This window comes from Muntiacus reevesi, chromosome 1, assembly GCF_963930625.1.
Source record: "Muntiacus reevesi chromosome 1, mMunRee1.1, whole genome shotgun sequence".
NCBI classification, from domain to species: domain Eukaryota; kingdom Metazoa; phylum Chordata; class Mammalia; order Artiodactyla; family Cervidae; genus Muntiacus; species Muntiacus reevesi.
Genome location: NC_089249.1, coordinates 169,020,668 through 169,048,613, shown reverse-complemented (window position 1 = coordinate 169,048,613; position 27,946 = coordinate 169,020,668). Strand labels below are relative to the sequence as shown.

Sequence of the window (27,946 nt, the reverse complement as noted above, 5' to 3'; positions counted from 1 at the left end):
ATATTCCCAACTCAGGGATCAAACCCAGGTCTCTCGCATTGCAGGCGGATTCTTTACCAGCTGAGCCACAGGGAAGCCCAAGAATACTGGAGTGGGTAGCCTATCCCTTCTCCAGGGGATCTTCCCGACCCAAGAATCGAACCGGGGTCTCCTGCATTGCAAGAGGATGTCTAGGACGAAGACAGTAGGATTTACACAAACTGCTTATAGAGCCATCACTCAAATTCAGGAAACCTAAACGCCCCGCCTGCCGCTGCCGCCCCCGCCCCGCCACGCCACGCCACGCCCCGCCACGCCCCGCCCCCTTTCCACGCCCCGCCCCCTTTCCACGCCCAAGGCCTTCTTTTCAAGGGGCCGAGCCTGGCCGGATGCACTGCGCAAGCTCGGCCGCCGTGCACGACGGGAAAGGGGCGGGGCTACGCGACCGTTCTGCGTCGAAACTGCTTTTAGAAACCTCGCGTGGCGGGCGTTCCTGAAAGAAATTAGTAAGCCTACTTAAGCGGTTGTGGCGTCGATCTTTATTCATGTGCTTTACCAGAGGCGAGCGGAGAGTTTCGCCTGTCAGAGGGAGGATGAAGTGTCCGGGAGAGCCGGGGTTCTAGGAACCCAGCCTTGCCTGTGGATGCCGCCGTGTGGGGATCGAGAATTCAGGGTCAGTCCCCCTGACTAGTGTTTGTCGTCTCCTTGCCCTCAGAGTCGGGGCGTATTTGCCCCCACTCTCCGCGTTTCTCGCCGCCTACTACCCCTACGCCGTAACTCCTTTTCAGCCTTGGGTGTCTCTCTGCGTTCTCCGTTTCTAAAACATATCATGAGATCACACCTGTGGCTCTCCCTCGTTAAGGCAATTATTTTTTCAAACTTAAAAAATCTTGACACTCCTTATTGCAAATAGAGTTGCACACGGGATGTTTGCTAAGAGAGATTTTCAAATTATAAGAATTTCGGATTTGAAATTGGAATTAGATGAAGGTGCATTCTTCATCATTTTATTTCAGTATTTTGCTTTAGTGTACAAGATTGAAAGTAACTTGGTTTCATGGATGGTTACGTTTTGAACCTTCTCAGGTTACAGCCTGATATTTTTCAATTAAACTGAACCGAAAGCTCAAAAGTAGGCAAGTGGAGAGTTCTCTAAGGATTGAATCACTAATAACATCTGACGATAGCTTGTATTTCTCATCACAAATATATGACAAGACGCCCGCAAAATGTATAGCACGAAATATATTACAGTTAGACTTGATGGAATCAGGACTCAGCACTTTGCCCATCTAAAATCTTAGTCTTAAATCAAGAGTATTACTTAGAGGAGTAGATTGCTTTGCTAAATAGTGAATTTCCGTCTAGGATTTTCTGTGAGCAAAATACACAGTTCAGAACCCAAAGAGGATAGGTCCAAAGCTATAATCTTCTTTATTAGTGATACATCAACTGTATTCACCTGGATGGAAAAATTATTTTCTATAGGTCTCTGTAATTTAGCACAAATTAATGCTTTGGAGGTCTCCAAAATACCTAACATTTGGTGTGTGACACAGTTGAGTGTATCTTAGGATTTTATTAGGTGTTTTTTTTTTTTTAAAGTAAATGTTTACTTAAAAGAACTATGAATGAAATAGTTGCTGAACCCCAAAAGCTTAAGTGCAAGGTTTTTGTATTCAAGTACTTTCCTGATATGACTCACATCTGCTCTTCTAACCTTATTTCCTTCCTCTAGCACTCTTGCATTTTATCTCAAACAGTATCTTCTTATAGCATAGTGAGTTAGAGAGGAATTTTGGGTTGCCTAAGTAGTTGAAACTCAAGTGGTACAATCTTGGAGGAAAGAACCTCTGAGACATAAGCCCCCAAATTTTCAGACAAAGATCCCCTCCTCCACTCTTTGGGTATCCCTGGTAGCTCAGATGGTAAAGAATCTGACTGCAATGCAGGAGACCTGGGTTCAGTCGCTGGGTTGGGAAGATCCCCTGGAGAAGTGAATGGCTACCCACTCCAATACTCTTGCCTGGAGAATTCTGTGGACAAACCATGGGGTCGCAAAGAGTTGGACAGCACTGAGCACAAACTAACACTTTGACTTTCCACTTTTTAACTATCTCCTGAACTGCACATCTACAAAGCAAGACTCAAAAAAACTTAGCAGAAAACAGCAGTTAGGAGGATAAACACCTAAAAATGGATTATAGTAGCTTTGCAAAGCTAGGAGCACTTGAAATTTAAGCCCAGTTAAGGTATAGGGGACTTGGTAAAGATGTGGACTTTCAGTTGAGATTCTGGAGTAGGGGGGGCCAAACCCTAGAAGTAAAGGCCACAATTCCTAAGAGATAAGACTGCTTTATCCTGGAGAGTGTCCTCAGGGGTAGTCTTAATTTTATAATTGTTGCCGGTGGCAGGGCTTTAGCATGCTAGAAGCTATTCTGATAGGCCTATCTATTTATCTTGTCTAGGCATATCTTGTTTTTAATTCTCTCCAATTTGATGAAATCCAGAGCTGAGTTAGTTTAGAAGCTGAATAGAATTTGAATAGGCAAAAATGACTTTGCAAGTAGAAGAGTAACAGCAGAAGTATAGCGGGAGGAATGAAAAGATTAAAGTGACTCAGTTTGAAGCATCACGTTTGATGAAGTTTATATCTTAAGGAAAGAAAAAATTTAAGCATAGAATTATCTCGTGTCTCTTTGGGCCTCCTCTCTCCCCCTTTAGTGTGTAGTGTTCATCTGCATTATACATTAACCAGACCTCCTCAAAAATGGGAATGCTTTCTGGCATTAATTATAATGCCAATATATATAATGGGCAATAATATTATTATAATGCCAATTATTCCCCCCCCCCCCCCAGCAATGAAATGGAGAAGGAAATGGCAACCCACTCCAGTACTCTTGCCTGGAAAATCCCATGGATGGAGGAGCCTGGTGGGCTACAGTCCATGGGGTCCTGAAGAGTTGGACACGACTGAGCGACTTCACTTTCACTTTTCACTTTCATGCATGGAGAAGGAAATGGCAACCCACTCCAGTGTTCTTGCCTGGAGAATCCCAGGGACCGGGGAGCCTGGTGGCTGCTGTCTATGGGGTCACACAGAGTCGGACACGACTGAAGTGACTTAGCAGCAGCAGCAGCAGCAGCAGTGGAATTTCCTAAAAGATTAGCGTTCTTTCCAAACTCATTGAGGAGTCATGGTGACTTACTGCTCACTTTCTACATGCTTATATAGACTTTGTATCTTTGATGACCTTTATGTAAAGTGTCAGTATGTTATTTTGACATATGATCCTTTGTCTTGAAAATGAACGTGATGGTGCCTTCATCTCCTAACAGATGAAACCGTCCTCAGTGCTTTCTGAAGGACTTTCCAGTTTATAATCCTCAGGTTGGCTCAAATAAAATCCTCTCTCTTAGACTGACAGTTGTTTCATTTTTCATCAACAGGTTTATATATGCAGTATTGTCATTTCCAGGAGGGAAGTATATACATTACCTCTGGAGGTCTGTTTATGTATCTGGAAGTAACTTCTAATATCTTGCAAATTCTTTGCAGTCTCATGGATTTTTGTTTGTTTCATTGAGGTTGACACAGTATTGTGTTAATTTCAGGTGTATACCAGAGTGATTCAGTTATATATTTATAGATATATGTATACACACATATGGAAATATGTATATTTCCATAACATATTATTTTCCATTATAGATTACTATAGGATATTGGCTGTATATATGTTTACTGTGCTATATATAAAGTAAATCCTTGTTTTATGTATGAAAGAATTATTTCTACACTTTTTGATGATAACCTTTCTGACTGCAATGAGCTGATATCTCTTTGTAGTTTTGATTTGCATTTCTCTAATAATGTTAAACATCTTTCTATGTGCCTATTGACCATCTATTTGACTTCTTTGGAGAAATGACTAAATCTTCTGCCCATTTTTTAATTGGGTTATTTGGTGTTTTTTTATATTGAATTGTATGAGCTGTTTGTATATTTTGGAAATTAAGCCATCATTTGCAAATATTTTCTCTCATTCTGTATGTTTTCTTTTCATTTTATTAATCCCTTTGCTGTTCAAAAGTTCTTTAGTTTGATTAGGTCCCATTTGTTTATTTTTGCTTTTTTTTTTGGCCTTGGGAGACTGATCTAAGAAAATATTTCTATGATTTATGTCCAAGATGTTTTGCCTGTGTTCCCTTCTAGGAGTTTTATGGCATCTTATAATTAGGTTTTTAAACCATTTTGAGTTTACTTTTGTACATGGAGTGAGGGAATGTTCTAATTTCTCTTGTTAACACATAGCTGTCTAGCTTTCCTGACACCACTCACTGGAAAGACTGTCTTTTCTCCACTGTGTTTTCTTACCTGCTTTGCCATAGGAGTGTGTGTGTGCCATATGTGTGTGGTTGTTCTGTTCCACTGAGCTATGTGTGTGTTTTTGTGCCAGTACAGTGCTGTTTTGATCACTGTAGCTTTGTAATGTAGTCCAAAGTCTGGAAGTACTATGCTTCCAATGTTGTTTTTTGTGTTTATGGTTCTGTATAAATTTTAAGATTATTTGTTCTAGTTCTGTGAAAAGTGTCATGGGTATTTTCATAGGGATTACATTAAATTTATAGTTTGCTTTAGGTAGTATGGCCATTTTAACAGTATTCTTCAAATCTAAGATCATGAGATATCTTTCCATTTCTTTGAACCATAATCAATTTCTTTTATCAGTGTTATGTAGTTTTCAGTGTATAGGTCTTTCACTTCCTTGGTTAAATTTATTCCTTAGAGTTTTGTGAAGGGGTTGACATTGTATCAAATGGGATTTTTTTTAATGTAATTTTATTTATTTGTTTTTAACTTTTGGCGGCACTGGGTCTTGGTTGCTTCACCCAGAGTTTCTCTAGTTGTGGTAAGTGGGGTCTGCCCTTTTGTTGTGGTGCACAGCCTTCTCTTTGCGGTGACTTCTCTTTTTGCAGCACACAGGCTCAGTAGTTTCAGCTCACGGGCCCCATTGTTCCTTGGTATGTGGAATCTTCCCAGACCAGGGATTGAACCCATGTTCCCTCCTTTGGCAGGTGGATTCTTATCTGTTGCACCACCAGGGAAGTCCTTTTTACTCTTTCTGATACTCATGCTTTCCTTTTAAAATAATGTGAGTTTTCTGCTTCATAATCTATCCCTCTTTGGTTTAAATTAATTTTTTTTTTAATTAACTAGCAGGAAGATGCACCACATTTATTCTGTGACTATTAATAGTCTCCAGTGTATATGTGGTTTAGCTCCAGTTTGGGAAGATGGATGGGATTATGTTAAAAAGAGGTCTCTAGGACTTGTTATTCCTTTGTTCATCTTATTGAGAAAGGAAGTAATGAATTTGTTATTCACATATGTCTTGCTCTTTTTGTTTTTTTAGTAGCTAAGGAAGTGTTAATGTACCATTTTCTTCTGTCTCAAATATATTTTAGATTAGTTACATTTTCAAGGTACTTTCTATTCTTTGCCTGTGTGATGACTGACATGTTTGAAGGAATTCCTCGATATTCTATTTTTAATTGATCTTTAAAATTAATATAGCATATTTACTTTCAAGTGAAGTGGGATCTACAATCTAGTAGTTAACTTCCAGCAAGTTTTAGTTTACTGATTGTATATAATGCTCAAATGGACTGAGCAGAGCCTTGTATGAGTTTTTATTGCACTTCACAGTGAGGCCTTATTTAATTTTCTGCCTAGAGCTAGGAGATTACAGTGAAAGCTGAGTTAAAGATCAGGATGAGGTTGGTGGTTGAGCTCCAACCTCAAAAATAAAAGACAGTGACAGAATTTGGGGATTTTCAACATACTAACTCAGTATAAAACCATAGACCTGGAATTACTTCAGTAAGAACTTTAACTTAACCATATCTGTTTTGCTTATCTCCTGCCCTCCATAATCATTATTTGTAAAGCAAAAAGAGTTTCCTTTTCTCATGGAGTTGGTATAAGAAAAGGAATCCAGGAGACCTGTCCTCTACAGTGAAGATTAGGAAGGGAAAGAGTTCCAGAGGATTTAGAATTGGAGGTGGCAGCTGCAAGAGAAATGGAAAAGGCCAAGAACCGCCTGCCAACGCAGGAAATGTAAGAGATGCAGGTTCAAAAAGAGAGAGAGATACAGGTTCAATTCCTGGATCAGGAAGATCCCCTGGCAGAGGGCATGGCTACCCACTCCAGTATTCTTGCCTGGAGAATCCCATGGACAAGGGAGCCTGGCAGGCTACAGTCTATAGAGTGGCAAAGAGTTGGACACGACTGAAGCTACTTAGCAGGCAAGGAAAGAAGGAGAATGCAAGGAACCAGTCTGTCCTTGAAAGTAGAGGCCTTGGGACTGAACAATTGTTGCCTGAAAACTGGGTTTACCTCTTGGTGGTTGTCAAGCCAATAGACACAACCATGCCAAATATTGCAAGAAGGAAATATTTGTTATTACTTACTTCCTGAGTGGCTCAGTGGTAAAGAATCCACCTGCCAGTGCAGGAGATGGAAGTTTGATCCCTGGGTTGGGAAGATCCCCTGGAGAAGGAAAGGGCAACCCACTCTAGTATTCTTGCCTGGGAAATCCCATGGACAGAAAAGCCCGGCAGGCTACAGTCCATGGGGTAGCAAAGAATCAGATGAGACTGAGCACATATTCATGCAGCAAGTAAGGAGAACACTGGGGATCTTACCCAAAGCATTGTCTCCCCAGCAGCAAAACTGGGAAAGTTTTAAAGTGAAAGAAAGAAGGAGAAGTCACTCAGTCGTGACCAACTCTTTGCGACCCCATGGACTGTAGCCTCCTCCGTCCATGGGATTTTCCAGGCAATAATGCTGGAGTGGGTTGCCACTTCCTTCTTCTTCTTTATTTTTTATTTTTTTGATTATAAATCTATATAGTTTTATTAAGACAAAAAACTGACAGTGTTGATATGAAGTTTACATTTAAACAAAAGTTTTCACAAAAACCTATCACATGCCTAAAAATTACAGTGGCGTTCTAGATGCAGGTCAAGATGATGTCAACAACTGATGGATCTTATGACTGAAGACAGTGTTTTGAATTTTAGTTAATTCTTAGAATTAAAAAATTTGTTTTGTTTTAAAGTGAACCACTGCCCCAGTATGAAAATTAAACCTTCTCCTGAGTCCAGGGCTTTTGAAATCATTCAGCTCTTGAACTTGTGCTGTCAGTGACTGAACCCTGCCACCAGTGGTTTCAAAGTTCAGAAAACAGAGGCTCCAAGAGTTTTCCACCCTGTGAGCACCGACCCTTGTCTTTCCCTACTCACTTACCTCCTATAGCACTCTCTGCCCTTCCCTAAATACTTCACCAGTGGCTTGGATGGAGAAGCTGATATTGTTAATTTCACAATAGGAAAAGAAAGGGTCTTCTTGTCAGTTTCATAAGTATCACCTCTGAGACAGAATGATCTGCCTGTGTCCACACTCCAGTAAGACTTTTCCTCCTCAACCAGTTTCCATCCCCCAAGTGGCAGCTTGGCAGCTTCTTAAGTCCTCTGTTGGGAACAGCATTAAGCTCAGGCAGGGAATACCTTGGCTTTTAAGTTTCAGGCATTCACAGCTTTTAAACAGTCTCTCACAGTCCTCATTTAGGTTGCCAGTGACATTTTTTGAAAGGGTACAATATTCTGAACACAGAACCCAATCATTAGTTGTTTTTTCTTTTGTTTCACCATTTCCCCAAATTTTAACAAAAATGATCCTAACCCATCTCCCTTCTTTACCACCTACCCCAAATAATACACCAGTAATTGCCAAAAACTACACACATGCTATTCTGTAAAAATGCAGAGTTAACACTATCGGGAAGAAGGCTGTGTGGGTTGTGGAGATGCTCTTTGAAGATTTACAGTATCACTTGCTCTCCCACATCCCATTCTGCATTTTGTCCTTCCATAGAAGGCCCTTGGGTTTTGTTTTTTTTTTTTTTCTAAGCAAAGTTCAGAACGGGTTGCCTTGAAACACTGACCCTCCTTCGCCTCCACGGGGATGTGTGTGCAAACTATACAGCATGGAACGGCTTTAAAGCACTCGGGCTGCTGTTGGGCACAGAAACTGTACTGGCTCTCCAAAGGACATCTTCCCACGCCACCTTTATGGTGTCAAGACGAGGAGAACTCCTTCTCTCCCCACCTGAAACCCACAGTCAGATGTGACAGGGGCTGGTATTCGAGAAAGTTAATTCTTAACATCTTTTTTGTCATCATCCTCTGAGGGGTAAGAATGCCACGTCAGTCTTTCCTCATAGAAGGATATGACAACCTGCGGGCACTTGACATTGGCTTCCTCGGCAGGAAGCAGGTCAGCCTCATCAGAGTTCTTCCATTTCATCAGGAACATGAGTTCTGCACTGGAGTCCCTGGCTCCAATAATCCGCTCTGGTTCCAAACCCCGGGCAAAGCCTCTCGGCTTTTCTAACTCTTCTTTCTTCTTCTTTGGTTTGCTTTCCTCCCCCTTATCTTCCGAATCAGAATCAGCTTTGCGCTTGCCTCCCTCTGATTTATCTGTCTCGTGTGCTGTTTTCTCTGACTGCAGAAACTCAGCAATGAGGTCAGGGCAATCCAGGTTCTCTTCTGGTTCCCTTGTGTTATCCTCATCTGAGAACCCCTTCCACTTCAGCAGGTACTCCACTTTGCCCTTCGCCACTCAGCGGTCTAGGACTTTCTCCACCACATACTCTTCCTCCTCTTCTTCTAGCACCTCCTCCACTTTCTTCTTGTTTTGTTTTTTCCCCATAGTGCCCGCCAGCTTTCTGGTATAAAGGATGACGCTGCTCAGAGCAGCGCCCACAAACCCGAGAGGAATCGGTGCCGCGCTACTGGCAGGTCTTGTCCGGCCGGCCGGGGGAGTGGCGACCAGAAAAGCAACAAGTCGGGTGACCACTGTCAAGCCCCCTCACTGAAGCGGCGTACCGCAGGCCCCTGCAACGGACCTCCCCTCAGACGAACAAAAGCTCTTCTTCTTTAAACTGAGGGTACATACATATTTACGAAGGAGCTTGAACAGAGAAGAATTCAACATAGAATTGGAACAAAGGCCGACAGAGCCCAAGGTTTAGTTGATTGAAGTCTGGAGGGTCAACATCATCTTCCCACCCTCCAACTGGGAGGGAGCCTTAATTCCTGTGGACCTCAAAGGTACTGTTCCCTGGAGGAACCAGGACCCCCGCTCTGTGGCAGTGTTGTTTCTCGCTTGTTTCAGCATTCCCTCAAGTGGCACTTGTGGTAAAGAACCCGCCTGCCAATGCAGGAGACATAAGAGATGTGGGTTTGAGCCTTGGGTTGGGAAGATCCCCTGGAGAAGGGCATGGCAACCCACTCCAGAATCCTTTCCTGGGAAATCCCATGGACAGAAGCCTGGCGGGCTACAGTCCATAGGAAGAATGGGTACCCACTCCAGTGTTCTTCCCTAGAGTATTCCACAGACAGAGAAGCCTGGTGGGCTACAGTCCATGGAGTTGCAGAGAGTCAGACATGACTGAGCAGCTACCACCAGCAAGATCATTAATTACTAAGACCTGCTAAAGGACAAGCATTGAAGTCAGGCTTAGATCACAAAATGGTTTAGGCCAAAATGGTTCTCTTAAGTCAAGAAAGCCATATGTAGTTCTCTTTCTCCAGGAACTCTAATCTGTCTGCTTTGCAGAATCAAAAGACTCCTGTAGTTCCTCAAAAGTTATAAAATGGAGTTCTTTTTTAAGCTAAATGCACAGCAATCTTATATTTTGATTTTGGATATTAGCTACTGTTAAAAAAAAAAGAATTCAACCCAATAAATTTGAATATCTAATCAGTTTCATTCATAAATCTGATAATATGCCATCTAGTGAATAACAGGGTATTCAAGGAGCTATACAAGATGGAAGGTTTTATAGGCAGGAAGAGGGTAGGATAAGGAAGCTAAAAGAGTAGACTAGTTCAGACAAAGTTTTGGGCAGATTACCTCATTAGTGCTGACCAAGAAATTAACTGACTGGCTTAAAATTTCACTGTTTGGAGAGTTTGAAACTGCAGTTCAGTTAGGTATTAAGTCTTGATGGGACTTAGCACAAATAAGTCCATCTTGGGCTTGTTGTTTCTTCTTAACACTATTTACCAAAAAGGAATTGATAGGAGGTGGAGGCAGCATTAAGTGTAATGAGAAAATAGATTGAAGACATAATTATTTGATCCAATTTGGTGATTAGATGTGAGGACTTTGGGAAAAGAGTTTATGGCTATCCCTAGATTTCTGGTCTGGAAAATGGGGTATATACCATAAAGCCATTTCCCAAGAAAGACAGCATGTATAAAGCAAGTTTGTGGGGATAACACGAGAATTAAGTTTGTTTTTGGGGGGCGCTGTGGTGGGTCTTCATTGCTTCATGCGGGCTTTCTCCAGTGGTGAAGAAGGGGCGCTGCTCTTTGTTGTGTGTGCAAGGGCTTCTCACTTCATTTCGGGGCTGCTCCTGTTGCAGCATGCAGGCTTCAGTAGTTGCAGTTCATGGGCTTAGTAGTTGTGGCACACAGACTTAGTTGCTCCTCAGCATGTGGAATCTTCCTGGACCAGGGATCAAACTGGTGTCCCTTGCATTGCAAGGCAGATTTCTTAACCACTGACCCACCAGGGAAGCCCAGGAATGTAGTTTTAAGTCTCTTGAATTTGAGGAATGCCTGGAACATTCAAGTGGAGATATTTAATAAGTAGTTGGTTACCTGGGCTAGAGCTCAGGCATAAAGGGGGAAAAGAGCATATGGATGATACTTGAATCCTGGATTGTACCCATGAGCAAGTGAGAAGAGTCCTGAGGAATTGTGCTTAGAGGAACACAGATATTTAGAAGCAGGTGAAGTAAAAAAAAGGTTGGAGGAGAAATAGGTCTTAGAGTTATAAGAATCAAGGAAGGAAAGAATTTCAAAGACAAGAGAAGAATTGGTCAGAAGGAAGGCAGTAGCTTTAGAAACTGGATTTTTTTTTTTTTTTTAATGTATTTAAATGCTTCTGTGAAAGGAACTGGGAGACACAGGGTTGATCCCTGGGTTGGGAAGACCCCCTGGAGGAGGAAATGGCAACCCACTCCAGTATTCTTGCCTGGGAAATCCTATGGACAGAGGAGCCTAGCAGGCTACAGTCCATGGGATCGCAAAGACTTCGGACATGACTGAAGTGACTGAGCATGAGAGGAACCAATAATCAGGGGGATGGGGGGCCTGAGGGAATAGAAGTAGAGAAGACTAGTCTTTATGCCAGAAGAAGGCATAGAAGTTTATTTACTGGAGAAGTGTAAAAAGCAAAACTATATTGCGGAGTAGTGGATGAAGGAAAGGTACTGTGAAAGAAACTTTTGTGCCTCCAGAAAATTACTGTATTTGAAGGGGCTCTTAAAAATCAGACTCTTCCTCAGTTCATGATTTAGGAATCTGGAAACTGTTTCCAAAGGAAAAAACCCATTAGTTTGGAACTAGAGGATTTCTTTGCATCAGACGCTAAGATGAAAGAATCACCAACAAGTGATGGATGTGACAAGGCGGTGGATACACAGGTGAAGAGGCTAGATGAGATTAAAGTAGAGCCCAACAATACTCAGGTAAGCATTTTACCTTCTGTTTTCCATAGTAGCATTTAATTATAAATTTTAGGTATGCAAATGCTAGTTTATTGGTTAAAACTCTTAATTCCTTCCCCAAAGCTGTTGACCAAGTAATGTAGAATATGTGGTTAAGTGCCATAATAAGCATGTGCAAGAATGTGAGAGAAAGGTTAACTGTTTGGATGTGGGTACTGGGTTTAATAAAAAAGATTGCTTAGGATATAATGGGTATATTTGAGGTTAGCACATATTTGTTTTCATTTTTCTTAACTTGAAACAATACAAATAACTAGTTATGCTTTTGTGCTACTCTCTCTATTAAGTAATATAATTGTTTAGTACATTTTAAGTACTTAGAATTTTTATCCAGATTAGATTCATTTTTATCCTTAAACTTTTTTAGACTTATCAACTGCTAAAGAACCCATAAAGGATAAATTAGATCAAGCTATAAGCAGGGCTCAATTTCCTTAGATTGTTTATAAATGAACATGCTGAAATTTACAATGAAAAGCAATTTCATTTTAAATTTACTTCTAGTATTCTGTTTAGAAATAACATGAAATAAATTAGTACCAAGTAAAGGGTATGACTCCCATTGGGTGACAATGGCCAATATTAATATTGTCCACCTAAGAAACACCTGTTACTTCTTCAGTCCTTGAACATTCAAAGACATGGAGCAAGTTTAGGTTGATTGCCTGATGCTCTGAAAAAATCCTGCTTTGTAAGACTCATTCAGCCCAGTCTAAGAATTTTTATGTTTAAGGTCTTTATGAAGACAGTTAGCTGTTAGTGATCAGAACAAGAAGGGGAAACAAGTACCATTATTGAGTATGTCTCCCCTCTTTTTGTAGTAGCTGCTGAGGGACTATGTTAACAAAAATTTATAAAGTCGTATCTAGGTACAGTAGAAAATACTGCAATAATTAGTGGGTGTTACCAGCCAGAAGTCACCAGAAGGGGAGTGTTTACTTATATACCATGGTTCAGTGCAATAATACAATTCACTGAACAGACTTGAGCATAATATATCATTTTCTATTGATTGTTTTCATTATTTTCAACTCTTTTTTTTTTTTTTTAGGAGTACTGTCAAGCCCAACAGCCCAAAACTCAGGAGAATGACCTGAAAATAAACTCTGCGTTTTCAGACAGTGGTAATAGAATTACTTAAGTTAATCATATTTCTTCTAACCAATATGATGGCCAGTTTATTCTACTTTTTTAGAATCCCCTTGAATAGTGCATTGATTGTTTTGTGTTTCAAGTCCAGGAGAAGTAACCTCTAAAAGATAGTGAAAGAATGCATACTTAATTTTATATAAATACTAATTTTTTTCCTTCCTGTTTTGTATTTATAGCTTCTCAGATGACTACAGGCATTCAGCTTTCTCTGGCGTCATCTGGCATGAATAAGATGCTTCCTTCAGTTTCAACCACAGCTGTTCAGGTTTCCTGTTCTGGTTGTAAAAAAGTTTTTCAAAAGGGACAAACTGCTTATCAGAGGAAAGGTTCTACTGAGCTTTTCTGCTCCAGACCGTGCATCACTGAATACATTTCATCTGTCAGTTCACCAGCTCTTCCGAAGAGAACTTGTTCAAACTGCTCAAAGTATATAATTCTAAATTATGCCCTCTTTTACTTCCCTACATAGATCTTGATCAGAATGTTGGTTGTAATTTTCTTTGTATTTTTCTGAAGTAATTACCTTGGTTTAGGGTAAAGAAGCTGCTTCTGCTTTTAGTTCCTGTAATAGATTGTTCAGAAGTAGTTTTTGTGTGTGTGTTTATTAAGAGAATTGCAGAAATTGAAACGGTAGGAGTTGTGTTTCTCTTCACTTTTAAATAATGTGACTTTCGAAACTTATTTTCCTCTTCTTTACGTTGGAAATTCTCTACAATTGGGGTTGTTGTGAGTCTATTCTGTTTTATCATTTAACTGTATGGGAAGTAACTTATTAAAAAATTAATCATAATAAGTTACTTTTTGACCTTCCAAGGGGTAAAGTTTTATAATGCTTCTCTTGTAGTGGCAAGTGAAGTTGTTTCATAATTTTCCTTTGAAAAATTTAATGGCCTTCAGTAAACATAGATGTATGTATGTAGTCTTAAGGTTTCCGTGAACTACTATTGGGGTCTCTTTTGCTAACTTTTTTACTTATGTGAGACAATTTAGGTAAGGAGAAAAGACATAATAGTGATTTCATAACATACAGAATTTTGAACTCTACACTGAGATATATAAAGGTTCAGTGCTTTGAGAGTCATATGGTATTATAATTCTGGTTTGTTATTTCTCATTAAATGCTAGTATTAAACATTTTAAATGTTCTTTGTTTCAGAACAAGAGAATACATGAGCCACCAGTTTTGCCACTGAATATGATTAAATGCCTTTCAAATAGTACCTTGTTTTGGAATCAAATTGCCACGATCTGAATCTTGCTTCCTTAGTTCACGTTATGCTACTATATGTGATCCCTGAGTGGCTTTATTAATGTCATCTGGGAGCCTGTTAGAAATGTAGAATCTCAGGTTTCCCCAGGCCTATTAATCAGAACTGCGTTTATCCCTAAGTGATTCATATACATGCCAAAGTTCAAACAACGTTGAGAACTTAGTATTCCCATCTGTCTTGTTAAATGTACATAGAATTATGATCATTCAATAATACATTTAAGTGGTCAGAACAATACTGACATGTAATAATAACCCAGTAAATGTTGACTATCGGTATTCTCTGAACAAACTCACCAACTCTTTACATTGGTTGCTTTAGCTTCTCATTCCGCTGCTGCTTCAGGAGTTAGCCCTTGCTTCATCTTCCTCCCCAGAATTCCACTTACCTTTTCTCTTGTGCTTTATAAACCTTTTAACACTGTACTTATGTTCTTTTTCTTTTTTGCTGTGGGCTGTATGGCGTTCTCTTCAGCATGCTTTCTTTCTCTGCAGAATCATAAAACTGGAAGGGACCTTAGAGATCATCCTGTTCAAACATTTTCTTTTGGTTTTGAGGAAACTGAGGCCCTGAGAAGTTAAGGTATCATGTTCCTGTGTTTGGAGTTTATCCGTTTACACATCTTCAGCAGAGCTCCCAGGCAGATTGAAAAGGCTAAAGCAGGAAAGATTTAGTGTGTAAGTTGTTCTTTAAGGCAAAGAAATCCAATATGAGCAAACAAGTTTTACTTTATTTGGAATAAAAATGTTTTGATACAAAATACTTAATAGGTTGGGAGGAAAGGTAGTGATGCTTAGGCTAGGAGAGGCCATCCATTGTTCAGAATAACGTGTACTTTTTTTAGAACTTTTTATTCTGCGTTCGTCTGCGTTCATTAGTATCTTGTATTGATGTGTAGTTCTCAGGATTTTTAGCTGATTACCAGTTACCCATGAGGTTTTTTTAATAGCAGTGATTTAAAATCTGTTTTGAGTCAATGTAGGGGTTTTTTTTTTGAAGATTTTGATTTACAGTGTTGTGTTAGAGTCAATGTAGTTTTTATTCTGGTTCCTGAGCCAATTGAAAGATAGCTTTGAAAGTGACATTTTAAATCATGTTAGAAAGATGAGACCCTTTATTTATTTATTTGGCCATACCTAAAGGAGATCAGTCTTGGGTGTTCATTGGAAGGACTGATGTTGAAACTGAAACTCCAATACTTTGGCCACCTGATGCAAAGAGCTGACTCATTTGAAAAGACCCTGACGCTGGGAAAGATTAAGGGCAGGAGGAGAGGGGATGACAGAGGATCAGATGGTTGGATGGCATCACTGACTCAATGGATATGAGTTTGGGTAAACTCTGGGAGTTGGTGATGGACAGGGAGATCTGGCATGCTGCGGTTCATGGGGTTCCAAAGAGTTGGACAGGACTGAGCGACTGAACTGAACATGTCTTGCAGGATCTTAGTTTCCCGACCAAGGTTTGACCCTTCACCCTTGGCAGTGAAAGCACAGAGTCCTAACCACTGGACTGCCAGGAAATTCCCGGTTTATTATTTTTTTTAAATAAGGCCTTAGTATATTAGAAGCCAGCAATCTAGTATGCTAGTAGCAGTAAAAGCCAGTAAGCATTTTAGACTTCATGCTTCTGCCAGTGCAGTTTCTTCTACCTTCCTTCCCCTCTGCCTAATTTCTTACTATCTGAAAGATCTGCCTCAGATATCTGTACCCTTTATCAGTTCCCATACCATTCCTTCCTCTCATTTCCCCCACCCACCACCCAGATAATTGTTCCATAGTCTGTGTTTTCATAGTGTCCATAACTCCCAAAACACTTATCTTAAAATAATGTTCTTAAAGAATTGATATTGCTCCAGTTAGACTATGAACCTCTGGACCTTAGGGACCAGATTATATTCATCTTGGTATGCCCAATTCCTAAACACTGTTAGGAACACAGTGAATCCTAGAAAAAATTTTGTCACAACTTAGATACTACATTTAGAGCTACAGCTTAAACCAATAAAATGACTGGTGTTATGATAATGAAGATTGACCTACTCTTTTGGTGCTGTTTAAGGAGGCAGAAAGCTTATAGTACAGATAGTCCTCAACTTCCACCGGTTCTCCTTGATGACTTTTTACTTTGCAGTGGCGCTACAGCGGTGTGCATCCAGTAGAAACTTACTTCACATTTTGGATATTGCTCTCCCTGGGCTAGAACAATAATACGCAGTACGCTGCTCCCACAGCGGGGGCAGCAGCAGTGGGCCCCGGCTTCAGCCAGCCACATGATCACAAGGATAAGCAACTCGTAAACTTAAACCCATTGGGTACCGTTACAACCGGTCTTTCACCTTTGGTACCATGTTCATTAAGATATATGATATATTCATCACTTTATAGTAAGACTTTTTGTAGGATGACTTTACCCATCTGTAGGTTGTTATGGTAAGTGTTCTAAACAAATTTAAAGTAGACTAGGCTAAGCTTTGACTTTCTATAGGTTAGATGTACATTTTCAACTTAGGATATCTTCAGTTTAAAATGGGTTTATCTGGACATAACCCTGTCATAAGTCAAGGAGGATTTATACACTAAAAATGTGTTAATATTGGGGTATTAAGTAGTGTTGATTTCAGGAGTATTTCATCTGGAAAACTATTATCTTGAAAGATTGATATTCTGAAGGATCTAGGTAGCCAGATATTTTGGTTTTTCCTGTAGTAGCAGTTCTCAGATTTTTTGGTTTCTGGATCCCTTTACACTCAACAGTTTTTGAAGATCCAAAGATCTTTATTTTATGTAAATTACATCTAGCTATACATATATTGTGTTAGAATTTTAACTGAGGAATTTTTAAGTATTAACTCAATAAATAGTGCATGTTGACATAAGTTTTTTTTTAATGAAAACAGCCTTTTAAAAAATTTAGTGAGCATTGTTTTATTAGTATGGCAAACTGCTTTACTGTCTGGCTGGGTTTAAATATCTGCTTCTGGTGCTCGCTTCGGCAGCACATATACTAAAATTGGAACGATACAGAGAAGATTAGCATGGCCCCTGCGCAAGGATGACACGCAAATTCGTGAAGCGTTCCATATTTTTTAATTAATGAGCAGAATAAAAAGAGTAAAATTAAAAAAAAAATAAATATCTGCTTCTGCATTCAGCTTGTTACAGAATGTTGTTTTGGTTGAAGTCTAAAGAAAATCTGACCTTAAAAATAAATATTTGGAAAAGGGAGTAGTGTTTTAATAGCTTTTGAGATAGTTGTAAATGTTTTTTGACACTACTTGAATTGTGGTAGTTTCTTAAATGTTAGTTGTAATGTGGAATCTGAAACCATATCAGTGAATTTTTTGTACTGTCACCTGAAAATTTAGTAGTCTGTTTGTACTTAGAGTGGTTCTTTTACCCGCAAATGATTTTTGCTGCATACTATCATCATTTGGAAAATACTGATTCCCTGAGGTATACAGACTTCCAAATGTTGTCATTTCATTCTACAGTATTTTAAAAATCAGATTTGGTTTTGCTTGCTTTTGTTTTTTTGTAATTTATTTAGTTCTTACTCCTTTTTTTAATTCTATTTTGGCTTTTTTTTTTTTTTTTTGGCCTTTCCCTGTGGCATGTGGGATCTTATTAGTTCCCCAACCCGGGATCAAACCAAATTCAGATTTTCTTATTTCAAGGATTATGTTTCTACTATTTCATAGTTCTTCAGGTATATGAAACAAGGGGAGAGAGTTATTTAAGGGAGTGATTTAGGTTATGAAGAGAAAAAATAATTGTGGTAAAGCTTAATGGTGTCCTTGTTGTTTATTTTTTAGAGACATTTTAAATCTAAAGGATGTGATCAGTATTCAGCTGGAAGATACTACCACTAGCAAAACCTTTTGCAGTCAGTCTTGTCTTTCATCATATGAAGAAAAAAGAAAGCCAGTTGTTACCATGTGTACTAATAGTGTTTCAGCCAAGTGCAGCATGTGTCAGAAGACTACTACTGTAAGTTACAATATTTCTTAACCTTTAGGGATTCTGATTATTCTGCTTAAATATCAGAGTTTTTACTGGATCTTTTTTTTAATCCTAGATTCAGTATGAAGTAAAATACCAGAGCGTGAAACATAGTCTTTGCTGTAATGCCTGTTTTTCAAAATTTCAGTCCGCTAACAACCTCATCATGAACCGTTGTGAGAATTGTGGAGCTTACTGTTCCACTAGCTCTAGTATGTTTCATATACTTCAAATGGAAGGACAGTCTCAATACTTTAATAGTTCAAAGAGTATTACAGCACATAAGCAGGTATGAATAAAGATTACTTCATTTTGAATTTGATTGCATAAGACTCTAGTGAAAAATGGACAGTTGACTTCTGTTAGTTGGTTTGTGAATGTTTCCACCTTAGGAGAATGCGGGGGTATAGATGTTAGTACCATTGGAATTATTTTTAGTTGGTAAGATAATGAAAGAGGTGAAAGAATAGTTCTTTCTTACACAACAATTCATTATAAAAGACGCATGGAGATTTTCCTGGAGAATCTCAGGGGGATCACCTTACCTTGAAGAAAAGGCAAGCAGAAGGAAGCTTATTTATAAACTAGATAGCAACAATAACAATAGTCTATTGGTCAGTAAGACTCAACCACAGAAATGTGTTTTATTTTTAATTCCATATATTTAATTCTTACACCTCATAAGCAAGGCTGAAAGATGAATCAAGAATGTCACATGCTTTTTCTGAATCAGGAATCCTAGTAGGCAGTAAACCAATGAGAAATAACCCTCTATTTCTGATAGAGGATGTGTGGCCTTGGATGTGTGGCTCTGAGAGCAGAGAAGCTGGCCCTGCTCTGCTGGGTTGAGATAACACAATTAGCATTCTGAGTCCCTTTCATGAGGTGGACTATCGCACGTCTTACGCATTCAGATACTGTTTTGAAATACAACTCTATGCCTGTAAATTCTTCCTTAAAAGCAAGCAATTGAAAATATGAGTCTCAACAAGCCACAATTCAAATAGGTCATTTGGGAGCCACAGCTTTTCTATGGCAGAATTCCCACACCATGAGAGTATCCTACCTTGGGACCACAAATGGGAGAACAAAGAGCATAGAACCCTTTCTCTGAAAGCAGTTAATGCCATTCCTTCTTTTCTTTCTTTACCCCTCACAGTCAGTAAATAGACTTCCCATTTTAAGAGCCTATATTTGAGTACTCAGTTATTTAGCCTGTGTGATAGGGCACGACTGATTTGGCTAGATGAGTTAAAAGGCACATCTAACACAATGCCATGCTACATTTAAGGTATTGTATTTTTTGTTTGTTTGTTTGTTTTTGGTATGATTTTGATAATGGAGAAAATGCATATAGTTAGTGAACTGTAGTCAAGAATTAGGTTAAGTCTTGACTTTCCCACATGAGTAATATGTTAATTATATCACTATTTGTTGGTTAATATTAAATATTGGTGAGTTGTTAATTTCTCAAAGTATGAAAATTCATACCGATAAGGGACAAAAATAGTAATTTTCAAAATTATACTGTTTTTTGTTACATTGTTCCTTTGCCAACATTCTTTCACAGAAAATCTGTATTATTTGTATTTGTCTTTGCATCTTGTACCACTAAGACTGTTTCATCATTGTTAGTGTTACCTAACCATTTCACCAGAAAGAGTAGGTGGTGAACCTCTCAGTTTCTATTCTTTTCCTTTGCACACTTAACTGCTTACAGAATGCACTATGTTCTGTACCTCTCGCTGCTTGTATGTAGCTTTCTTAGAATGTGCTTGCAATTTTTACCATGAAGTTAGGCTAGAAAACTGATTCCCACAGCATTTTGTAATGTGTGTTAGGCGCTTTTTTCTGACTCCTCCTTAGCACCAGTGGAAGGCTTTCCTTGGTTGATGCCCAGCTTGGCATTGGGGAAGGATCTGTAATTATAAGACTTGTGTTCATTTATGAAGTTGGTTTTGATTTCCTGGGATGAAGAACATCTTTTATGACCACTTCATTGCTTGCATATGTGCTGTTATTGCTATTAATATACCTAACAAATAATACAAATAGTTATCTAATAGATTAATCAGTTTCCTTTCATTTTAGTCATTACAACCTATAAGGGCCTTTTTTCTGGTTTTTAAGAAAGTGCAAAAATGTGACTTCGTTGTTATTATAATATTTCAATTAAGCAGTGGTAGTGGGTATATGTCATAGAGCAGGAATCTGAACTTTATTTTACTCTCTTAACAGAAACCAGCCAAAACACTCTCATATGTTCTTTGTGAATCATTGAAGCCCTCAGATGAAATGATTGAGACTACCAATGACTTGGGGAAGACAGAGCTTTTCTGCTCTATTAATTGTTTCTCTGCTTACAGTAAAGCTAAGATGGAATCTTCTACAGGTATTATTTGCTTAGCAGTTATCAGAGATTTAGTAACTATTGAACAATATTACTGCTTTCCCTTAATTTATAACTTTGATTCATTGCCAAATTAAGCTGACTTAAAACAGGTAGTGGCTGGAGTTGAGGCCTGGGAGGGTGAGGAGGAAGCAGGGGAAAAAAAGTCAAAACAGTCTAAAACTTGTTTCAAAGAAAGATTTTCCAATGTTTTTGCATGATAGGAAGACCACTTCATCACAAGATTTAATATTTACTTGTAAAGATTCTTGTATTAGAATACAGAATCTTCTACTTAGCCCTGCTTTATAAAAACAAGGTTCTAAGTTAGATTTTTCACATGAAGCAGAGCTACTTGAAAATACTGTGATGTTCACTAATAGAAAGGGGTAGATAATCCAGAACCAACTATGTATTCTACCAAAGAACCTCATGTAGGACCAACAGTGTTAATTTCATAGACAGTGGAATGAGCGATTCCCCTGGAGCACATGCATCATGCAGATGGACTTATTATAGAAATCTCTGCAATACTTAGACACCAACCTCACTCCTTCATATTGAAGTTGAATCCTGGAATAGTTATAAATGATACCCGTTAGGAGATCCTACAGGAATCTCTTTTGTGTTCTTTATGGGTAATTTCACAGTAGAGATTTGCTTGAAACTTCAAATAATACAAAAGGACTAAGAAACTGTGCACACGTAAAAGATATGAAAAATGTAAATTATCAGTTTAATGTTGGTATTAACGTTATCCTAAAGAACCTGGCTATCCTTAAGCCCTAATAAAAAGCACTCCAATACTCAGCAATACTTAAAGGTATTAGATATTTATGTTATTCATTGAGATACTTGTTATTAAACAGTGCTTTCTGATTGGTTGATTCTGCCTGGTTTATAAGAAATCTTTTCAATTTTATCAATAAATGTTTCAGTGGTACGTGATGCTTCAACGCTTCTCCCTTCTCCAGAGAAAGACGAAATTCCAGTTATAAGCAATATAGTGTCATTGGCAGATACTCACGATGCCCTGCCCATTGTGAACTCTGATGTATTACAAGGTAAAAATTGATGTGAAGATATTTGACATATACACTGTTTTGCCATACTTGATTATAGAATCTGTCTTTCTCCTAAGTTTCCTTTCAGTTGTCTAATATGAAATGAATAATTATAGTTAGTGATACTATTTTATAGATTATGGTATAAGATCTTGAATTTATGCTTTAACAGGTACAGTTTCTTCAGTAACAGCAAATGTCATTGAGGATGTAAGTTTTATTTTTAATTGTTTTTGCTACTGCCTTTTTTTTTTGGTAATTATTTTTGGCTATGCTGGGTCTTTGTTGTTGCATGGGCTTTTCTCTAGTTGCCATGAGTGGGGGCTACTCTCTAGTTGCAGTGCATGGGCTTCTCATTGTGGTGACTTCTCTTGTTGAGTACGGGCTCTAGGCACATGCAGTTCAGTAGTTGTGGTTCCCAGGCCCTAGAGCGCTGGCTCAGTAGTTGTGGCACACAGGCTTAGTTGCTCTGAGACTTGTGGGATCTTCCTGGACCAGGGATTGAACCCATGTCTCCTACATTGGCAAGCAGATTCTTTACCACTGAGCTACCTGGGAAGCCTGCTAACTGCCTTCTTTTTTAAGCTTTCCTTTTTTAAACGTATTATATGTGTATTTGAACATATTCATTCCTGTTTTGATCCTGGAGCTCAAAAACATAGAGCAATAAACACCTTTTGGTATTCACATTCAGGTTCCCACATCTCAAGTCTGACCTGAAATTATTAATAAGAATTCCGAGTTATAATAATTGTTAATGTTTCCCTCTAGTGAAGTTCATATTGTAACTTACCCATTGATTTTGTGTTACTAGAATGGATATGTTTGTTATTTTAATTGACTGTTTGAAAACTGTTTAAACAAATGTTGTCTTTTTCTCCCAAGATTTCACCCGGTGAATCAAGTAATAGTGTGCAACAGCCTAGCCCTTCACCACCGTCATCTGTAGTCAGTCAGCATACGGTTGCCTTAGATACAGAAGAACAAAATGATCATATGATAAACCAAGATGCTCCAAACAATATGAAGTCCATGAAAAAAAGTGACAGACTACGTCACTCAAAATTTACATCCAAAATACGTAAAGTTAAAGGTAAATCACGAAGTATTAAAAAATCTTGGTGTTCAAATTTTCAACGATTAGAAAACAGTATTAAAAAGGATGTAATATTCTGTTATTCATGCCAGTTGTTCTGCCAGAAAAAATTTAACTATGGAAGAGAGTCACTTACAGCGCAAGGAATTTCCAATTGGAAAAAAACTCTGGAAAAATTCAGAAAGCATGAAAAAAGTGAAATGCATTTAAAGTCATTGCAGTTTTGGAGAGAATACCAATTTTGTGATGAAGCTGTTAATGACAGTTTATCTAATCATTCAAAAGAGATTGAAGGAAGTAAAATGTACCTAAAGCTTATAATTGAAAATATTTTATTTCTTGGAAAACAATGTTTATTCTTAAGAGAAAATGACCAGTCTATTTCATCTGTGAATAAAGGCAATTTTTTAGAATTGTTAGAAATGCGAGCAAAAGATAAAGGAGAAGAAATATTTCGACTTATGAATTCACAAGTTGACTTCTATACTAGTACACAAATTCAAAATGATATTATTGAAATAATAAAGACTGAAATATTACAAGATATTGTAAATGAGATCAATGTCTCCTCAGCTTTTTCAGTAATATGTGATGAGACAACTGATAGTGCCACTAAAGGACAGCTCTCAGTTTGTGTAAGATACCCACAGAAAACATCAAAGGCTGTATTAATTAAAGAAAGATTTTTGGGTTTTATAGATGTTGAAGAGATAACTGGGACCAACTTACACAGGAGTATCAAAGCTTACCTGCAGCAAATTGGAGTTGATTTGAATAAAATACGAGGCCAGGCCTATGATAGCACCAGTAACTGGAGGGAAAAATTTAATAAAATTGCAGCAGAATTTAAGAAGGAAGAGCCAAGAGCTTTATACCTGCATTGTTACACACATTGTTTGGATTTAGCAGTGATTAGGTTTTGTAAAGAAGTAAAAGAGCTCCGAAGTGCTCTAAATACTCTCAGTTCTTTGTTCAGCACTATTCATGGGGAAATGTCGGTAAATTTTCAAAACATTTATAACCTAAGTCAAAACAAAACATGCAAGAAGCACACATCACAACCATGTTGGACAGCCCATGATAATACATTACTGTCTGTGATTGAGGGTCTTCCCGAAATCATTGAAACGCTGGAAGTTCTATCAAACCATTCTTCAAACACAAGTTTAGTTGATGAATTGAGTGATTTGTTGGCGTTGGTTTCCAAATTTGAATTTATCTTTTGTTTGAAATTTCTTTATCGAATACTAAGTGTTACAGGAATTCTTTCCAAAGAGTTTCAAAGTGAAACAATAGACATTTTTTCTTTGTCTTCAAAAATAGAAGCAATTTTGGAGTGTTTATCATCTGAAAGAAATGATACTTATTTCAAAACTATCTGGGATGGAGCAGAGGAAATATGTCAAAAAATAACCTGTAAAGGTTTTGAAGTTGAAAGACCTTCATTTCAGAAAAGAAGAAAAATTCAGAAAACTATAGATCCTGGCAATTCAGACAGTATGTCTTTTCCTACCTCAACAGAAGAACAATACAAAGTTAATATTTATTACCAAGGCTTGGATACTGTATTGCAAAATTTAAAATTGTGTTTTTTAGAGTTTGATTATTATAAAATGAAGCAAATTTCAGAACTGTTACTTAAATGGAATGAACCCTTAAATGAAGCAACAGCCAAAGATGTCCAAGAATTTTATAAATTTGACTCAGACATCATCCCAGAACTTAGATTTTATCGGCACTATGCAAAGCTCAACTTTGTCCTGGAATATGATTTTATCAACTTCAGCAATCTTGGCCATTTATTTATTCAGCATGGTCTTCACAGTAATATTCCTTGCATATCAAAGCTATTATATATTGCTTTGTCTTGGCCAGTCACTTCAGCAAGTGTTGAAAACTCATTTTCTACACTGTCTCGTCTTAAAACATATTTATGTCGTACCAGCGGACAAGAAAAGCTTAGTGGCTTAGCCCTAATGGCTGTTGAACAGGAATTGGTAGATAAACTGATGGAACCTGAAAGGCTCAGTGGAATTGTGGAAAAGTTTATCCTTCAGGTGAAAGAAATATAGTACTTGCTAACTTGAATTCACCTGAAAGAATTTTGGTTTCTGTTGTATATTACAGTTTTTATTTCAAATGTGTGTCTTTTTAAGAAAAAAGGTTTTTCATCAGAACATGTAGCATTTACTTGGTTCAAAATTCATGACATAGAATGATACATAGTGAAAAGGCTCCATCCCTTTTTAAATACTCATTTCCCCCTCCCACAAGTATTCTCTGTTTCTTAAATATCATTCTGGAGATATTTAGTTGTAAATGTACTGTGCAGTACACGCTGTTCTTCAGCTTGCCTTTTTCATTTAACATGACATTTTTCTCGTGTTCCATATATCAGTACATAGAGTTTTTGAGTCTTCTTTTAATAACCACATAAGATTTAATTGTATGGATGTACCATAATATATTGGAGCAGTCCCTACTGATAAACATTTTCTTTCCAGTCTATTTAAATTGCAGATAATGCTGCATTTAATAACCTTGTACATAGGTCCCGTTGCACATTAGTGAGTTGCTATAAAATAAAATTTTAAACTGGAGTTACTAGGTCAGAAGATTTGCAAATTTTTATTTTTCATAGATATTGGCAAAGTGCTTTCTATAAGGATTGTATAATCTTAGAGTCCCACCAACAATGTGAGAGTGCCTGTTTTCTCGAATCTTTATTAAGTATTAATAAACATTTTGATCATTGCAAAGTGTTATTTGAACAATGATATGTTGACCACCTGTTACGAAGAACTGACTCATTGGAAAAGACCCTGATGCTGGCAAAGACTGAAGGCAGGAGGGGAAGGGGACGACAGAGAATGAGGTGGTTGGATGGCATCACCGACTCGATGGACATGAGTTTGAGTAAACTCTGCAAGTTAGTGATGAACAGGGAAGTCTGGTGTCCTACAGTCCATGGGGTCACAAAGAATCAGACACAACTGAACTGAACTGACTGATACTAATCTCTGTGGAGATGAAATCTCAGTGGAGTTTTTTGTTTTCACTTAAAAGAGTTTTATAGTTTCTGGTCTCACATTTATATCTTTAATCCATTTTGAATTTATCTTTGTGTATGGTGTTAGGAAGTGTTCTAATTTCATTCTTTTACACATAGCTGTTCAGTTTTCCCAGGCCATTTATTGAAGAGGCTGTCTTTGCCCCATTGTATATTCTTGCCTTCTTTATCAAAAATAAGGTACCCATAGGTGCATGGGTTTATTTCTGGACTTTGTATCTTGTTCCATTGGTCTGTATTTCTGTTTTTGTGCCAGTACCATACTGTCTTGATGACTGTAGCTTTTGAGTGTAATCTGAAGTCAGGAAGGTTGATTCCTCCAGCTCTACTCTTCTTTCTCAAGACTGCTTCAGCTATTCGAGGTCTTTAGTTTCCATATGAATTATGAAATTTTTTGTTCTAGTTCTGTGAAAAATGCTATTGGTAATTTGATAGGGATCACATTGAATCTCATTTGAATTTCCAGTTCTGTGAAATCTCACATTTAAACATTAAAACTAAATTTTGTTGTGGTTTTGGTTGACACATAGCTGGGTGACAGTAGGAATTCCTAATCTGCTTTATGAGAGCATGACTATTTTTTGAAATAATTCTGATGGAGCTCTTTTTCTGTCTTCACACGTGGTATGCACCGTTCCATGCATGTATGATTTTATACTTAGTACATGGCCTTGCTCCGCCTGATTGTAAACTTTATATAAATCTTTGAGTTACATGCTACTTATCTTTCTGCAGTTTGCCTTTTTCACTTAGTGTTTGAGATTTGTACATGGATTTCTAGTTGATACATTCTAACTGCTGAATTTGTTTTTGTTCAGTTGCTCAGTCCTGTCTGACTGTGCAATCCATGGACTGCAGCGCGCCAGGCTTCCGATCCTTCACCATCTCCTAGAGTTTGCTCAAACTCATGTCCACAGAATCAGTGATGCCATCAAACCAATGGATGATGCCAGTCTCATCCTCTGTTGTCCCCTTCCCCACTCCATTATATGAATATACATGTTCATCCCTTATTTAAATGGGCATTTCATATAATCTTATTCTGTATTTTTATAATACTGCAGTGATCCTTTGTGTATGTGATATACACTTGTACATCCAGCAAATATTTTTTCAGCATGTATGATACACCAGACACTTTTCTAGCTGGCAGAGATCCAGCAGAGAATAAAATAAGGCCTTGACTCCAGTGAAGCTTACCTTTCTCATGTGGAAATCAAAAATATTAGAAGAGGTTGCTTAGCAACTCCAATAGATAGATGATAATACAGAAAAGAATATTTGTATGCTGCATAGGATAAAAGATGAGGCTTTGAAAGAGCTGAGGCCACTTACGTTGTTCAGTTACCAAGTCGTGTCCGAATCTTCAATGAGTCAGCTGTTCACATCAGGTGGCCAAAGTGTTGGAGCTTCAGCATCAGTCCTACCAATGAGTATTCAGGGCTGATTTCCTTTAAGATTGGCTGGGTTTGACTTCCTTGCTGTCCAAGAGATTCTCAAGAGTCTTCTCCTGCACCACAGTTCTAAAGCATCAATTCTTGGCACTCTGCCTTCTTTGTGGCCCAACTGTCTCTTAAGTGGCCACTTCAGGTCTTACCCAGCTGGCCTGAAGTTGGGAAGGTCTGTTCTGAGGTACTTTCTTTGAAGTGGACTTGGGCCAAGACTGTGCATTAGACTTCTATTTGAACCATTTTTCTACTCCCAGATAATATCTACAGATAGTATCTGTATCTGTTGTTCCACATCCTTGCCAACATTTAATATTGTCACTTTACTCCTTTTTTTTTTAATCCATTGATTTCTGCTTTAATAGAAGGGAGTTAATCTTTAGCATTCCATGCTTATTGCATACATTTTCATTCCTTTCTGTTTTGTATGAAAGTGTTTAACACTGTGACCTTTCCTCTGAAGTCACCTTTGCCTACCATGTGTTTGTGTCATTTTCATTATTTTCTAGCAGTTTGCATTTGTGATTTCAAGAGCTTGGGTGTTTTTTTCCAAATGTAGTCTAAAGTCAGTAATAAATTCAGAACTGAGAAAGAGGAAAATGAGAACTACAATAACAAAAATGGGATTCATGGTAATTCCCTGGTGGTTCAGTAGTTAGCACTTTTGCTGCTGGGGGTCCAGGTTCAATCCCTGGTTGGGGAACTAAAATCCCATAGTCTGTGCAGTGCAGCCAAGGAAAAAAAGCAGCTTTCTTTGTTGAATGTTTACTATATACCCTTAGTACTTTTCTCAGTGCTTGTTATTTCACTTCTCACAACCAATTATTT

At 38.1% G+C, this 27,946-nt stretch overlaps 1 protein-coding gene, 1 non-coding gene and 1 pseudogene across 12 annotated transcripts; 2 read left to right on the top strand and 1 right to left on the bottom strand.

Annotated features, from left to right (window-relative positions):
* The first annotated feature begins 409 nt into the window (after positions 1 to 409).
* On the top strand, positions 410 to 27,149 carry ZMYM1 (zinc finger MYM-type containing 1). 11 transcript variants are annotated; one of them, XM_065916782.1, is made up of 11 exons: positions 497 to 652; positions 11,418 to 11,588; positions 12,679 to 12,751; positions 12,956 to 13,205; positions 17,865 to 18,039; positions 18,128 to 18,340; positions 20,290 to 20,443; positions 21,379 to 21,504; positions 21,677 to 21,714; positions 22,390 to 22,597; positions 26,489 to 27,149. In XM_065916782.1, exons 1-11 carry the CDS (start codon positions 623 to 625, stop codon positions 26,560 to 26,562), a joined length of 1,512 nt encoding a protein of 503 aa, XP_065772854.1. In that variant the 5' UTR covers positions 497 to 622; the 3' UTR covers positions 26,563 to 27,149. The 11 variants fall into 11 exon arrangements, with proteins under 11 accessions (XP_065772818.1, XP_065772847.1, XP_065772854.1 ...); XM_065916736.1 differs by lacking the exon at positions 26,489 to 27,149 and adding an exon at positions 8,761 to 9,159 and having other exon boundaries at positions 11,406 to 11,588; positions 22,390 to 25,359; XM_065916746.1 differs by lacking the exons at positions 497 to 652; positions 26,489 to 27,149 and adding an exon at positions 410 to 485 and having other exon boundaries at positions 11,406 to 11,588; positions 22,390 to 25,359.
* Positions 8,201 to 8,758, bottom strand: LOC136154544 (chromobox protein homolog 1 pseudogene; annotated as a pseudogene).
* On the top strand, positions 17,033 to 17,139 carry LOC136156593 (U6 spliceosomal RNA). The gene has a single exon (XR_010661088.1). It is a non-coding gene; the product is annotated as a U6 spliceosomal RNA (small nuclear RNA).
* Positions 27,150 to 27,946: the final 797 nt, after the last annotated feature.

Excerpts from the sequence above, each read along its gene's own strand:
- ZMYM1 (XM_065916728.1), top strand. The coding sequence starts at position 623 with ATGCCGCCGTGTGGGGATCGAGAATTCAGG. Across the intron at positions 653-11,417 it reads GTGGGGATCGAGAATTCAGG|GAATCTGGAAACTGTTTCCA; the intron begins GTCAGTCCCCCT and ends TTCATGATTTAG. Across the intron at positions 20,444-21,378 it reads TAAGATGGAATCTTCTACAG|TGGTACGTGATGCTTCAACG; the intron begins GTATTATTTGCT and ends TAAATGTTTCAG.